This window comes from Squalius cephalus (assembly GCF_949319135.1).
Source record: "Squalius cephalus genome assembly, chromosome: 13".
NCBI lineage: Eukaryota > Metazoa > Chordata > Actinopteri > Cypriniformes > Leuciscidae > Squalius > Squalius cephalus.
In genome coordinates, this window is record NC_137134.1 from 20,784,777 (window position 1) to 20,798,525 (window position 13,749).

Consider the following 13,749-nt stretch of genomic DNA (forward strand, 5'->3'; position numbering starts at 1 on the left):
ATGTTGGGAGAGGGAGTTGTTTCCATATCCAGCTGTGTGCTCCGAGCTGCAAATCCTTCCCTCTTCGCCCCCCACCCCCGCCAGCCGAGAACAGCTGTCAGGTGTCTCGTAGTGTTTTTTAAAGCGTTTAGGGTGGGTAGGTTGCCTTGCACATCTGTTTGTCTGTGTATGTGCGGCTGTTTGTGTTCGTGATGCCTTTGCATTCTCACGTGACTCTCTCCATTGATGTTGGCGTCCTTTACGCGGCCGTATCTGGGCTGAATGAACGCACGTATGCGGTGAACAGTGAGCATGCGGTCTGGTGTGCTCCTGGCGGTCTGTGCTGCGATCAAACAGAAGGAATGAGGGGGAGGGTGAAAACGTGTTATATATACCCAGCATATGCCTGGCTATTTCAACAGCTTGCATATGGACCGTACTTGCCTGGAGGCTTGTTTTTAAGAAAGACTCTCCGTGAGTTCTGGACGTTGCTGGACATGTGTGGCATGATTTCTTAGAACTGATTTTTTGGAATTCCCACATTGCACTGATTTTTGCTGATGTATATTTTGGTATGACTGATAATCAATATAATTGGCAATATTATTAACATTCCGTTTTGTTTCATTTTTATTTTTTAAATGAGGCATTTAATGAGGGTTTTGCATGCCTCAATTTAAATAATTAAAATACATTTAAATATACGTAAAATAATGGAAAATGCAGAATTCCCACGGTTCTAGAAACCTGGAAACGTCTCAGAAAATAAAATTTAAATGAATAAATTCAGGCCTGATGTAAACGATTAATCTAAAAAATCTCACAAAGTTATTCATTTTGGTATTTGATACATCAATATTTTAATGTTCTGTGAAAATAGTGGATAGCTCACGGTTCCCACATTCATGGAAATCTGGAAAAATCATAGTTTTGAAATAATAATTTCCAAGCCTGGATTTTTAAAAAAATTTGTAATGGAAAGTCATTGAACGCTTTATATAAAGTAAATATGATTTGTTATGCACAGCTCTCAAATATTTAATCAGCTAGAAATTACTCTTTGTGAGTTAATTCTTTATTCAGTAATCATAAATACCTGGAAAAGTCTTATGCGTTATTAATGTTAAGTATCATTTTTTTTAAATATATAACCATCATTCAAAAGTTGTCAAGAAGTCTCTTTTGCTGCATTTACTTGATCAAAAATACAGTAAAAACAGTAATATTGTAATATATTATTACAATTTAAAATAATAGTTTTCTATTTTAAGACATTTTGAAATGTATTTTATTCCTGTGACTCAAAGCTGAATTTCTTCAGTGTCACATGATCCTTCAGAAAGCATTCTAATATGCTGATTTACTTTTTTTTTCAAAAAAAATCGTATTATTGTTATCAATGTTGAAAACAGTTGTGCTGCTTAATATTTTTGTGGAAACCGTGATACTATTTTTCAGGATTTATTTCAGGACATTTTTTTGATGAATAGAAAGTTCAAAAGAACGGCATTTATTTCAAATAAATATTTTTGTAACAGTAGAGATGTCTTTACTGCCAATTTTGATCAATTTAAAGTGCCCTTGCTGAATAATAATATTAATATCTTTCAAAAAACAAATACTGACCCTAAACTTTTTAATTTCATTAGCAAGAAATTGAGTGCATTCTCTATATATTCTCTAAAAATCCGTGTGCAGAAACTTTTGTACATTCAGTAATCATTGATACTTTTATATACAATATATCTTGCTTCCCTTTAATATATATATATATATATATATATATATTAATAAAAAAAATCTGCACTTTAGTGTTTTGTTTCTTACTTGACGTCACATCATCCCTGTGTGGTTTTTAAAGAAGACGATTGTAACACACACAGTCATCAAGATACTCTACATGGCTCCTCTTGTGTGTGTGTGTGTGTGTGTGTGTGTGTGTGTGTGTGTGTGTGTGTGTGTGTTTCCTGTCTTCTCACACCGTCGTAAGGCCCATCTGTCTCCTTTCACTCCTCTTTATTCTCACAATTGCCTCTCGTCTTATCAAGGCCTCTGTCTGCAGCGCACCGCACTCATTAGAACCGTCGTAAGCACCACTCTTCATTAATCTACGCCCAATCGCTCTTTAAACGCCACATCAGTCCTGTTGTTCACAGTATTTGTGGCGCTTGGAGGAAACAGTTTTATTTATTGAACAAAACACAGCGAATGCGAGTTGAGTCGCTTGTGTTTGTGAATGAGGAGAGAGCTGTGCAGGCCTGACTCACAGATCTCCCGTGTGTGTGTGTGTGTGTGTGTGTGTGTGTGTGTGTGTGTGTGTGTGTGTGTGTGTGTGTGTGTGTGTGTGTGTGTGTGTGAGACTGTGGGCCAATCCTGGCCATATTCCAGCGCTGGCATCTCTGTGGCAGCAGGTGGAGCCCACTGCTTCCAAACCAGCACCGGCACTCCTCCCCCACCCCGTCTCACCCTTACCAACACAAACACATTCTCTCAACGCTGACTGAACAATGGGCATTTTGAAGTCGAATAGTTCTAAAAAAAAATTAGAAAACTGGTTTATTTATTTTATTTATTTATTTTTTACAAAAATTACATTCCAATGCAATACACTGTAAAAAGAAAAAAGTTGCTGCCTTAAATTTTTCAAGTACTATCAACTTGGATGTTTAAGTCATTTCAACTTAAATTACATTAAACTGACTTTAAAAATGAGTTGAATCTTGTATAACTTAAAATTTTAAAAGTAAAAAATTGCTTAACTTATTTTGATGAGTTAAAGCAATGTAAAAACATTGATCACATAATTGTTTACAAAAAAGTTAAGCTCACTCGACTGCAATTGTGACATGCAGTGTTGTTATTTTTGACTAAAAACAAACTTTTAAGAAATTGTTTTCATTGAAATAAGGCTGAAATAAAATATAAATAGTCGACGAAGAACTTGAAAAATCATGAAAAATAGAGAAGTATCCTCGACAACTAGGCCTAACTGAAATAAAATAAGTTTGAGTTGAATTACTAAAATTAGTACTAAGAACTGAAATAAAAATGTATTAAAGCTTAATAGAAATATTATTAAAAAAAAACATACTAATAAAAATGACAAGAGCACATCAATTACTCAAACGCTAAAATTGAAATGAAAACTGAAAGTATGAAAGTTAAAAATACTATAATAGTATTTAAATAATACTAAAACAACACTGTTAGCATAATGTTGATAACTTCAAAAATTATTAGGTCCCTCATTTCTGTAAAAAACGAAAACAAATATCAAGGTTACAGGAGGCACTTACTAAGGAAGTACATGGGGTCAATTTTTTGAGGGGTTAAAAGCTGAAATATGAATCTTATAATTTCATTAAAGTACTTAGATCAATTCTTCTGTTGGAACTTGTTTATTATTTGAGCTGTAACACTGTTTAAACCATCATTTTACAGTTGTTTAAAGCATTTTTGTGGCGACAAAGTTGTAAAATTAGCTTTACACACACTGTAAAAAATGATATGATCAATAAGTTATGACAACGTTTTACATTACGTTAACTCATCAAAATACTAAGCAATTTTCAACTTTTTTTTATGTCATACAAGATTCAACTCTGTTGTTGACAACAACTGTTGTTTAAGTTGAAATGACTTAAACATCCAAGTTGATTGTACTTAAAAAATTTAAGGCAGCAATTTTTGTTTTTACAGTGCAGAAAAGGCTAGTAAATGATTTTATCACACTGAAATTACGTTACCACTCATATTGTTTATGTTTTGTGGCTGTACTAATAAAACTGTGAATATTTTAACACTTACAAACTGGCCAGGTTCATTTCCATTGTGTCTGCCTCGCTGTAACAGATTTTCTTCTTTTAAGAAATGAATTTTTGGAGGTAATCAACAGTTAGTTGATGATTAGTAGATGTTTTTTATTTCACTCTAAAATATGTAAACACTCATATTGTTAACATCTTTTGCCTATAACTATACCCAATTCACTTCCATTGTGAAATAAATTTTGGAGGTAAAACACAGTATACATTAACTTGAGCCCAGAATATTTCCCAATATTTTTATACGTTTTCCATCCCTTTTTAAAAGTCACCTGTCGTTTTGTAGACATGCAAACTGAGTGTGTTAAAGCTTCAGCCTATTTTAAAGCACAATAGAGGTAGAGTAAGGGGATCCTCTGTCGTGTTTCTTGTTGTTTATTCATAAGGCCCGGCTTGGCAAAGCCCCGAAGGCAAGCTGCTATGGTGCTGGATAATGTTATTACCCTCCGGCTGCCTAATGAGAACTGTAGCCCCGGATCCAGCGACTCCACACAATCCCCTCATCCACCCCCCCATTCCACAAAAATCCTGCCCCACAGTGCCGAAGCTCCAGGTGTGTGCCGTCTGAGCGTGGGACTCCCGAGCTTACATTTGGATAGCCACCGAGTGTATCATTCCCAAACACCGGCCTCATTTGAGTGAACGTAAAGAGAAAAATGTGCATCTTTTTTAAATAAAAACGAGAAATGTTTGTCATGATTTCCAGCATTTCTTTATTGCAGTGCATGTGATATTTGACAACATTCAAAAGCGGTTTAAGTTCAGCATTGATGGACAAAACACTCTTGCTGAACTGGAAGGAGGGCTCACGGTTACAGACGCTCAGACCGGATATCAAAAGGGCTTCTGTATAGAAAGATCACCCTCTTGTGGCTTTTAATGGAATGCAAGGAAAAAAGGTGAATTAGTTACACATCTCCAGTTCACTCTCCACTCCAGATCATTCAGAAAGAAGCCAAACATTAGTTTGAACTGTTTAGTTTCGCTCTGCATTTGTTTTTTCATTACTGAAATACACTGTAAAAAATGATTATCAATGAGTTATGGCAACATATGTTTTAACATTGCTTTAACTCATCAAAATACGTTAAGCAATTTTCAACTTATTTTTTATAAGTTGACAAGATTCAGTTTAATGTAATTTAAGTTGAAATGACTTAAACATCCAAGTTGATTGTACTTAAATTTAAGGCAGCCAATTTTTATTACAGTGTATATTACTAAATATTCTATATATTTTGAACACCGTCATTTGACTGATGAACTGCTCTGATCATGGTTCGACAAAAACGTTGATCATATGTATTCTAATAATTAATTGTACAAAATAATACAGTAAACCATTTTCTACTTTTATTTATGCTTACCAAACATATTTTCCACACAAAAGATTATGTATTTACTCTTTAAATGCTCTTAAGCAAAGCTTTTGACAATTAGGCTATTGATCCCATTGCAATTTCCGAATTATATTTTACAAGTGTGTCTGAAAAGGTAAGGTTGCGTGCACACACACACTTAGTAAAGGTACAAGACTAGATTTTGATGTTGTTTGGAGTCCTGTCAGTTCAGATCTCAGCCTCTAGGTGGAGTCTCTACCTATATTTGATGCCTGATCGGATAGAATCATAGGGATAGAATGGAGGAGGAAGTCGGGCTAAATCAATGATGAGCATTGAGTCTATTATAAATAATCAGTTATATTCTAAATCATATTTCTAATTATAATAACGACGATATTAATAATAATAAAATGCCTAATGGTTTTATGACAAAATATTTTGGTATTATATGTATGTAACTAGTAATATGGTGATAAATCTTTATTTTAATAATAATAATATTGGATAATATGATTGTTTATTTATTTACTTAACTTGTAGTGCATATTTTAACTTATTTGGGTTTACATGGTAGCATAGGCTATGTATTTGTATATATTATGGTAGTATAATTTTATCTATGGATGTTATATTATTTAGATGTTACATTATTTCACATTTACCTTTGCAAAAACATCTTTTCTTTACTGCTATTTTTTTAATGGTCACTATATGGTTACAGGGAAAGCGTATTTTTCACATCAGATTGATTCATCTTTATATGTATGTGTGTATCTCTCGCTATAATTTCCCTTAACTCATTTGCATTGTATGTTTTATTGTTTTGTTATATTTGAGTATGATTTGAGCTGGAACTCATCATTTTACAATTAGTTTTCAACTGACGCATCCTGCATAAAGAGTCTACGGGTGATTTTGACAAGAATGCCTTCATGCAAACTAGCCTACAATCGTTTAAATATGTCAATATTTCGAGTTGCTGCTTTAATTTATTTGCATATAAATTAAGGCACGTACTTTTTGAGAAGTGCACGCGAATATACATTTTCAAATGCAATATTGACACCTTCCGAATTTTTTCATGATATATAGGCTACACTTCTTCTTTTTTTATTATTATAATGGAAATTGTCATTCACAAGTTCCCGCAGCTATACATAAATTTAGATGTGCTTGCTTTACTGCTTTTGGCTAATATTAAAATGATAAACAACATTAACTCAGTGATAGCCAAATAAATAACCTGCTGCGTTATTTAGGCTATACTTTCTACACAATAAGTGGGTGGTTTTTCATTAGATGGCGATCTAACGCTGAGTTTTAAACATTTTTTACCCCTGAAGACTATCGAGATGTGCAGCGAAACTTCAGCGCACTTTTTTTTACTCCACACACACACACTACACACACACACACACCCTCTCTCTCTCTCGCTCTCTCTCTCCCACACACACACATTTACTCTTGTTGACTCGTCTGGCATCGGTGTGCTTTCGCACCCGCTAAAGCCCGAACGGATTCTCAAATAAGACCTCGCATATTGTCTTTTTTTCCTTCTTTTCTTGTTTTAATCGCGAATAAAAAAGTGATTTGTACTCACGTCCACACACTCAAGTTGAGAAGACGCTCCATCCAAGTTGATTAGGTGCCTTATACCTGATTTGATCCCGTGACTTAAAAATGAGCTGAAAATGCACCATAAAACCCAAATTCTGGTTTCTTTCGAAGAGTTAAATCCCTAGTTCGCTCCGTTGTCCTTTACACACTGCCGTTTTTGCCTCGTCTTTGCCACTCTGCCTCCAAAAGCCTTGGCACAGTTGCCTTGGCATTCAGTGGCTTCTCCTAGAACTTGGCAGAAAATGCTTTAAAGGCGTCTCTAATGTCTGCCACAATTAAACGAGACAAATATGTGAATTTTAGAATTTTATTATAAATTGAATTATTTTACTATAAAAGTTTTTTTTTTTTTAATTCGAGATTGAATGCTTGGTAACATTCGTCTTTCCTCATAAAGGATCAATGGAAAATAAACCTGAACAAACGGTGTAGGTTTTGTAACTCATTGTTTATAGACAACACAACAATTTTTGGTTAATATATTCACTTTATACATATATATAACACCACGATTTAAAATAGGACTACTGTCTATATAGAGTCTGAATTAAATGCCGTATTTAAACCTAATAGTGTTAAAAATTTGACACAGAATGTCGTAAATTTCTCTAATCTACATATATTTTTCTATATTTACATACATATATTTATATTATCATATATTATATATCTACATATATTTTTTTCATATATATCTATACATATTTTTTTTTGATAGTTTTCAGTTCACCTGACTCTTCCCGCCAACTTAGAGTTCGTCATCAGGCCTATAGGCGCTGTTCAGCCAATCAGTGCTGAAATCAATGCGTAAATCTAAATTAAATGACGTCTGAATGTAAGGCTGTAATAACTTTGAATTCAGACCGAAGCACATTTAGGCCTGAGTGGGAATTTGAAGATGCTCAAATATTTGATGTTTACATTTAATTTCTGAAAACATTACAGTGTGAAAATCTGATCAGGCCTATTGGATTCATTGATCCAGTTCTCTTGACGTTTCTAGGCCGTTTTGAAGTTGTAAAGGCTGCATGATTAAATACAGGTGACTGCCTTTTCGACACGCCGTTCATGTGTTAAAATGAACGCTGCCACGCGACTCCCTTTTCATGACTTCACAAGCGAGACGACGAGAAACGTTCTTAAGTTCCCATTCAAATTAGGATTGTTGCAACTTTTGTTCTACAGAATGCAGTTAAAGTGCACGACTGGATACCTGTCAAAATATCCAGGAGTGAATAATTATTTATTTTTTTGGACAACAGCAAGAACCAGTTTTTCTTTGCACAAGTAAAATTAGCGTTTGTATGTTTATGAGTGTTTAAGGGTCATTCGTTCATTTTTAAAGCAAGTTTCTTTAATACTCTATCAGAGTCAGAGAAGGTCTTTAAGTGCTAATAAATTGCATTGCAACCTCAAGTTAAACCTAAGAAAACTATATAGTATATAGTCTACAAGATTGACAGGATTATAGTTCAGCTATCACTTCCCTTTTGTTCAAGGTCAAGACAATACAAGATGTTTGGAAAGAATAAATACAGTATAATTGGTATTATATCGATTATTTTTCCTATTTAAATCGGCTTTTTTTTTAGTAGCCTACATCGTAAAGTTTGAAACGACACGTCAACGTCAGGTTTGACTGACAGTGTTGCACAGATTGCATTCTCGTCAGGCTGTCAAAAAAAAGTCTGATATCATGAAGATAAGCGCTCTCTCTCTCTCTCTCTCTCTCTCTCTCTCTCTCTCTCTCTCTCTCTCTCTCTCTCTCTCTCTCTCTCTTCCCAATCTAATTTATTTGTGTTCCGCGAGGCTGTTTGCCGAGATCCCGAGTGTCTGTCTAGGAGTGGTTGCTGTCACATGCGTGCGTGCGAAACTTGCCCAATAGCGACGGTACTGTGAGCTTTGAATTTCAGTGTTTTGCCCAATCACAGAGTAGCTCATGAAAACGCCAGAGGGACGGACCTGCACCTGCAGCAAGTTAGTGTGACTGTGAGTTGCGAGCATAATTAATATGCAGTTTCCTATCATTTCTATCACACACAGTGCTATGTTAATTATCACCTATTTTGCATTTGACAAAACGCACCTTTGGTGTTTGTTTCACGGTTTAATGCTCATAAATCTCGATCCATGTATGCACATCATTTGCTTGCTTTCTGGAATATAGTGGGTTTTTTTTTTTTTTTTTTTTTTTTTAATTCCCCAACAGATTGATGTCTCGTTTAGAATACCATCCTTTATTTCTGAAACACTTTCTGTAAATGGATCCGTTTTCTAGGGGGCGCCCGATTGACTTACAGCGAGAGTAGTTGCATGGTTAATAATAAAACTGTGTTGAGTGCCAACCAAACTAATTACACGAACCAGGTTTTCTTATTAATGATGTTTGCACGTACGGCACACGTGATTAGAAACATAACATTGCATTGGCAGTCGCTTTCTTGTCCATCAGTGTCCACCTTGTTTTTTTAAATCATGACCCTGTTTAGGTTTGACGTTTTTGAAAACACGCTGCTTCATTTCGTGTGGTGTTTCCCAATGGCTCTTTGAAATATCAAAATCCCAGATATAAATAGGCGTATTAATTATAGGCATGCTGTTAAGGAACCTGTCAGCCGCATATCAATACGTTCATGACGGGGCTCACAGAAGTGAAAGATGATACTGAAAACATTGGTGCTTTAACTGGCCGTTTCAAAATATTGTAAAACAATACTGATCACGTGCAGATAGAAATACTATTATAGCCTATTTGGGGTCGAATAGACATTACGTGAGCATAAAGAAAAAAAAAACATTGGTTTATTGCAGAATGTTTTTGTTTTTTGTTGTTGAATTAGCTAAGCGATTTGTCCTGAGAAATTGGTTCGTTTTAGTGAATCATAAACATTGCGCGATCAGTATAGTACGATTAGCGTACTGAATGAATTAGTTATTTTTACTTGATTAAAAACACTGAGCGCGAACAATGTATTCCGATTCCCGAACGACTCTTTTGAACCGACTCTTTTTAGTGAATCAACTACATACAGCGATTCCCAGACGATTGACTCTTTTGAACTGATTCTTTTAGTGAGTCAAAATAATTATCAATAAGTATGAATCTCGCGTACTAACTAAAGTTATTGCCTTCGTCATGCCCGTCTCGAAATGAAGCAAGAACTGTAATTAAGGCTCGTGAGACTTCATTCATTTACTGATTGGTTGCTCGTCTTACGCATTAAGCATGTCGCTACAATCAGTTATTTTTGTATTATTAAATGTTGTTACATTTTACTTCGTGCTTTTAAAATGTATTTAATACGCAGGTAGAAGCAGTTATTTGATTGCTCTTTGCCTTTTGCAAGAATTGCATGAAATTTATTGCTGAAATGTTAAATCTGAAAATGATTTTATAATTTGACGAGACACTACTGATGGCAGTGAATGCAATACGAACGTCTTATTATTCCAAACGTTTCTTTATGTAAAGTAGCCTACTCGTTTATTTAGGCTTTGTGGTAAAAATTCAGAGCTTAGAATGTCAAAACATGCAAGTTAAATGCATTATCACACTTTCTGCATTACAATAATGTTTACGAAGTGCAGCGGCATTGGGAGTGCATATTTCTCCTGTCCCGCATGTGTATGACTCTCGTGCCGATATTGAGGGCGCTGTGCTGATGGGAGAGCCCAAGAGTTTGAACGGGAGCTTCGTCTCAGCGGACTCGAATCGTGCGCGCTTCACTTTTTTTCCTCCCTCTCTCTCCTTTTCTCTCTCTCTCTCTCTCTCTCAGGTCGAAACTAACCACGACACAAGTGGCAGCTTTTGCAACAGGGGGTTTTAAGGATATTACAATCTTCCTAAGCATGCCGAGCCCTCCTCGCTGCTCGTAAATCCGCTTCAGTTTTGCTTCGCACCGCCACATGCCTCACGGCGGATGCAAGCGCGCGGCGCGGCGCTATAAGAGACAGCGAAGAATGAATCAAACGCGACTTTTGTAACGCATCCGGACAACTTTTTCTATCTTTTTGTTTCTATTCAAATGCCCGCAAGATGAAATAATCGCTCCTTTCGGCGGTTCATCACCACAGTTTCACTCATGGCTCTATGAAATCTCCGTGTACTGTACTTCCATCCATCCGTCCGTCGTCGGGACTTTTCTCTTTGCTACAGTTGATGATAATGCCGAAAGTTTGGATATACGGCTTTAACAGTACAGTACAGTAGATGTGTGTAACTCGAGGCGGGGTTAAAGTTCAGCTCTATGGAGCGCTGAAGCGTCGCGCGCACTTCGCAGAGTTGGAAATGTGAAAGCAAGAAGCAAGGCTTTATTTTCCCTCTCTCCCTTCTTCTCTGTCTCTCTTTTTTTTTCTCTTTTCATACACACATATACATACACAGCCCATACATCCACACATACACACCCTCACTCACACACACACACACACACACACACGCACACACACAACATCGCCTATTCAAGAGTTAACCGACAGATATGTATTCTCCGCTATGCCTAACACAGGTAAGTGACATTTTCGTCTATTATTAACTCTGTTTGTTGTATTTGAGCGGTGTCTTTGGCCGGGACAGCACGGATAGGGACTAACCTTTGCTTAAGACAAGTTACTTAGTGTGTAGTAAGGCATTTCTGCTCTGACAGAGCCAACTGAACTACCACATGGCGTATGGCGCCCACCTCACACACACATATATGTTTCTTATGCACATTTATATACAGTTGTATTTTATTCTAGCCGCGTTTGCGTATGGAGAGACGTTGATTTAAATAGTTTTGCTTTAAATAGTGCTGTGCATGAAAGAAAACGTTACTCTAATCCTGCAGAGTCAACGTTATGCACAGTTGATTTGGTTACACTGTTAAAAAATAAAGTTATTTAACAGTGTCAGCAACAACAACAAAAGAAAAAAGAAAACTCTGTAAATAAGTTGCTTTAGGTTTTTCCTTTTTTTGGAAAAGTTTTTTGATGTCACGTTTGTAAGTTTTTCAGACCAGTACACTGGACTTTAAAGCTCTTTAAAGCACCAGAAATCTAAAGAAATGCAAAATAAAAAAAAACTCTTTGCAGGACTTTGAAAGGTTCTACTGTGACATCAGACTGTTTTTCTTTTTGGTTCTATTAAGGAACTTTATTTTTTAAGAGTGTGACCATTTAAGTTTAAAACCGAACACACCTTTAAAGCAGAATTGTCATATTTTGTTGCTTTTTACTATTAAATATCAATACAACTATGCCGTTTACAGTTTTAACTTTAGTTTAAACCAGCTTCCAGCAATAATTCTGCTATCTTATATGAGACTTTTTCTTCTCCAGTCATCAGAAACTCTTTGATTAGATTTTTGCAAACTTTGCTGTCATATATATATATATATATATGTGTAATCTAAAAGTTAAGACTGTTTTAGCTTTGGTGCTGTCATGTCTGATAACCTAAACAGTAAGATTATGAAAGCATAGGGCTGTTTGTTTGTGGCTTTATCATACTTTTTGTAATCGGCACAGAATAAAAACTAAAATGGAATAAAGTTTAACAGCAACCGAGAGGGTTAAAGGAGGTTTAAAAAGAAATCCAGTCGTCATCTGAATCATGGTGGCAGGTGAAGTGAGGTGACAGGTCTGGAAAAGCTGTAGTGTTGTACTGTAGACTTGATGTGATTTTAAACTGTTTGGTTAAATGCGTTTTATTGAATGCACAAAACAAAGGAGAAGGCCTCAGTATTGTGTCACGTATAGGGCCGTTCTTTTGACCATGTTAGTTACAGTCTGTTTGGAGACACTGGAGAGGATTCATGCGAAAAAAGACAAATTATGTGTAATGTGCACAGAAAGACGAGCTGAGGAAGCTCAAACTTTAAGTCGTCTTTTCATAGATTTGATGCAAGACTTGGATTTGTTTGCAAAAGTTCTTTTAGGGCTTATTTACTTCTGTTAATCCATGCAGAACCGTAGGGAAGCTTTTGATAATTTGTCAATCACTATAAATGTGACACATTATCACTAACTGACACCTCACATAAAAACTCACATGTAGCTCATATCTTTTATTTACTTGACTATAAATATTTGTTACTAACAGTACTTATTAAAAATAAGTGAAATGCTAAATTTAGAGGAATAATGTAGTTTAAAGTCTTACAAAAATGTCATCCTTTTTTATCTTTCTTTTAAATTAGTACTAATGTAAGTGATATTATTAAATGTCTAATAATCATAGTTGTATTGAAGATAATTGAGACGGACCATTGATTTCCTCTCTGTTACGGTGTTAAGGCAGTATGATGTCTACTTTCTCTCTCTCTCTCTCTCTCTCTCGCTCTCTCTGTGTGTGTGTGTGTGTGTTTGTGTGTGTCGTCTGAGTGCCAAAAAAAATCACGTCTTTATATAGCTGTCATTTCATAGTAAAATCCTTCAAATCAAAACATTTTTCAACTCCTTCCTATATGTTAGTCGATGCTGAAATATGCTTGCGTTAGTTATCGAATACCTTTCAATGTATTAACATCACGTTAGTTGTCTTTTTAGAGACGTGTGCATTCACATTGTCTGTTTTTCGTACTATTTTTACATGCGTTAACACTCTCTTGTCTCTTTTGGCCACGAGGCACTATTGTTCCCTGCTGAGGCCTTACTATAGGACAGCGAGGTTCAGCTTGAAACACTTTAGGAGTCTGGAAAACCCTGACATGCTAACCAGACCCTATACTGACACTCAAGCACGCTCCTAAACGCAAAGAGCTGTTTGTTTTGCCACTATGAGCAAGTATCTTCCTACAGTTCAGTTTTCGTAAATTGCTAGAATTATAACAAGAAGAAAACGCTCTCATAATGATCTCAAACATGAATAATCTGCATGTTAAATTACGTTCTGTTGTGTATCATTCATCACATAATTCTAGCAATCGTTCCTTTCATTTAGAAACACTGCTAGAGAACCGCAGAAAGTTAAGTTAACAATGTTTTTACTGTAGAGAGCTTGATTC

The 13,749-nt window shown here is 35.7% G+C and overlaps 1 protein-coding gene across 8 annotated transcripts in view; it reads left to right on the forward strand.

The window, feature by feature from the left end:
* The window catches only part of nfia (nuclear factor I/A), a 149,554-nt gene that overhangs the window by 24,287 nt on the left and 111,518 nt on the right, over nucleotides 1-13,749 (forward strand). Inside the window, exon 1 of one of the 8 annotated variants that reach the window (XM_079890260.1) lies at nucleotides 10,352-11,271. The exons of 4 other annotated variants lie outside the window; for them this stretch is intronic. In XM_079890260.1, coding sequence (XP_079746386.1) covers nucleotides 11,245-11,271 — 27 coding nt within the window. In that variant the 5' untranslated portion in view covers nucleotides 10,352-11,244. Of the gene's footprint in view, nucleotides 1-10,351; nucleotides 11,272-13,749 lie in introns of those variants that run through there. 3 more of the 8 variants (XM_079890261.1, XM_079890264.1, XM_079890265.1) reach the window with 3 other exon arrangements.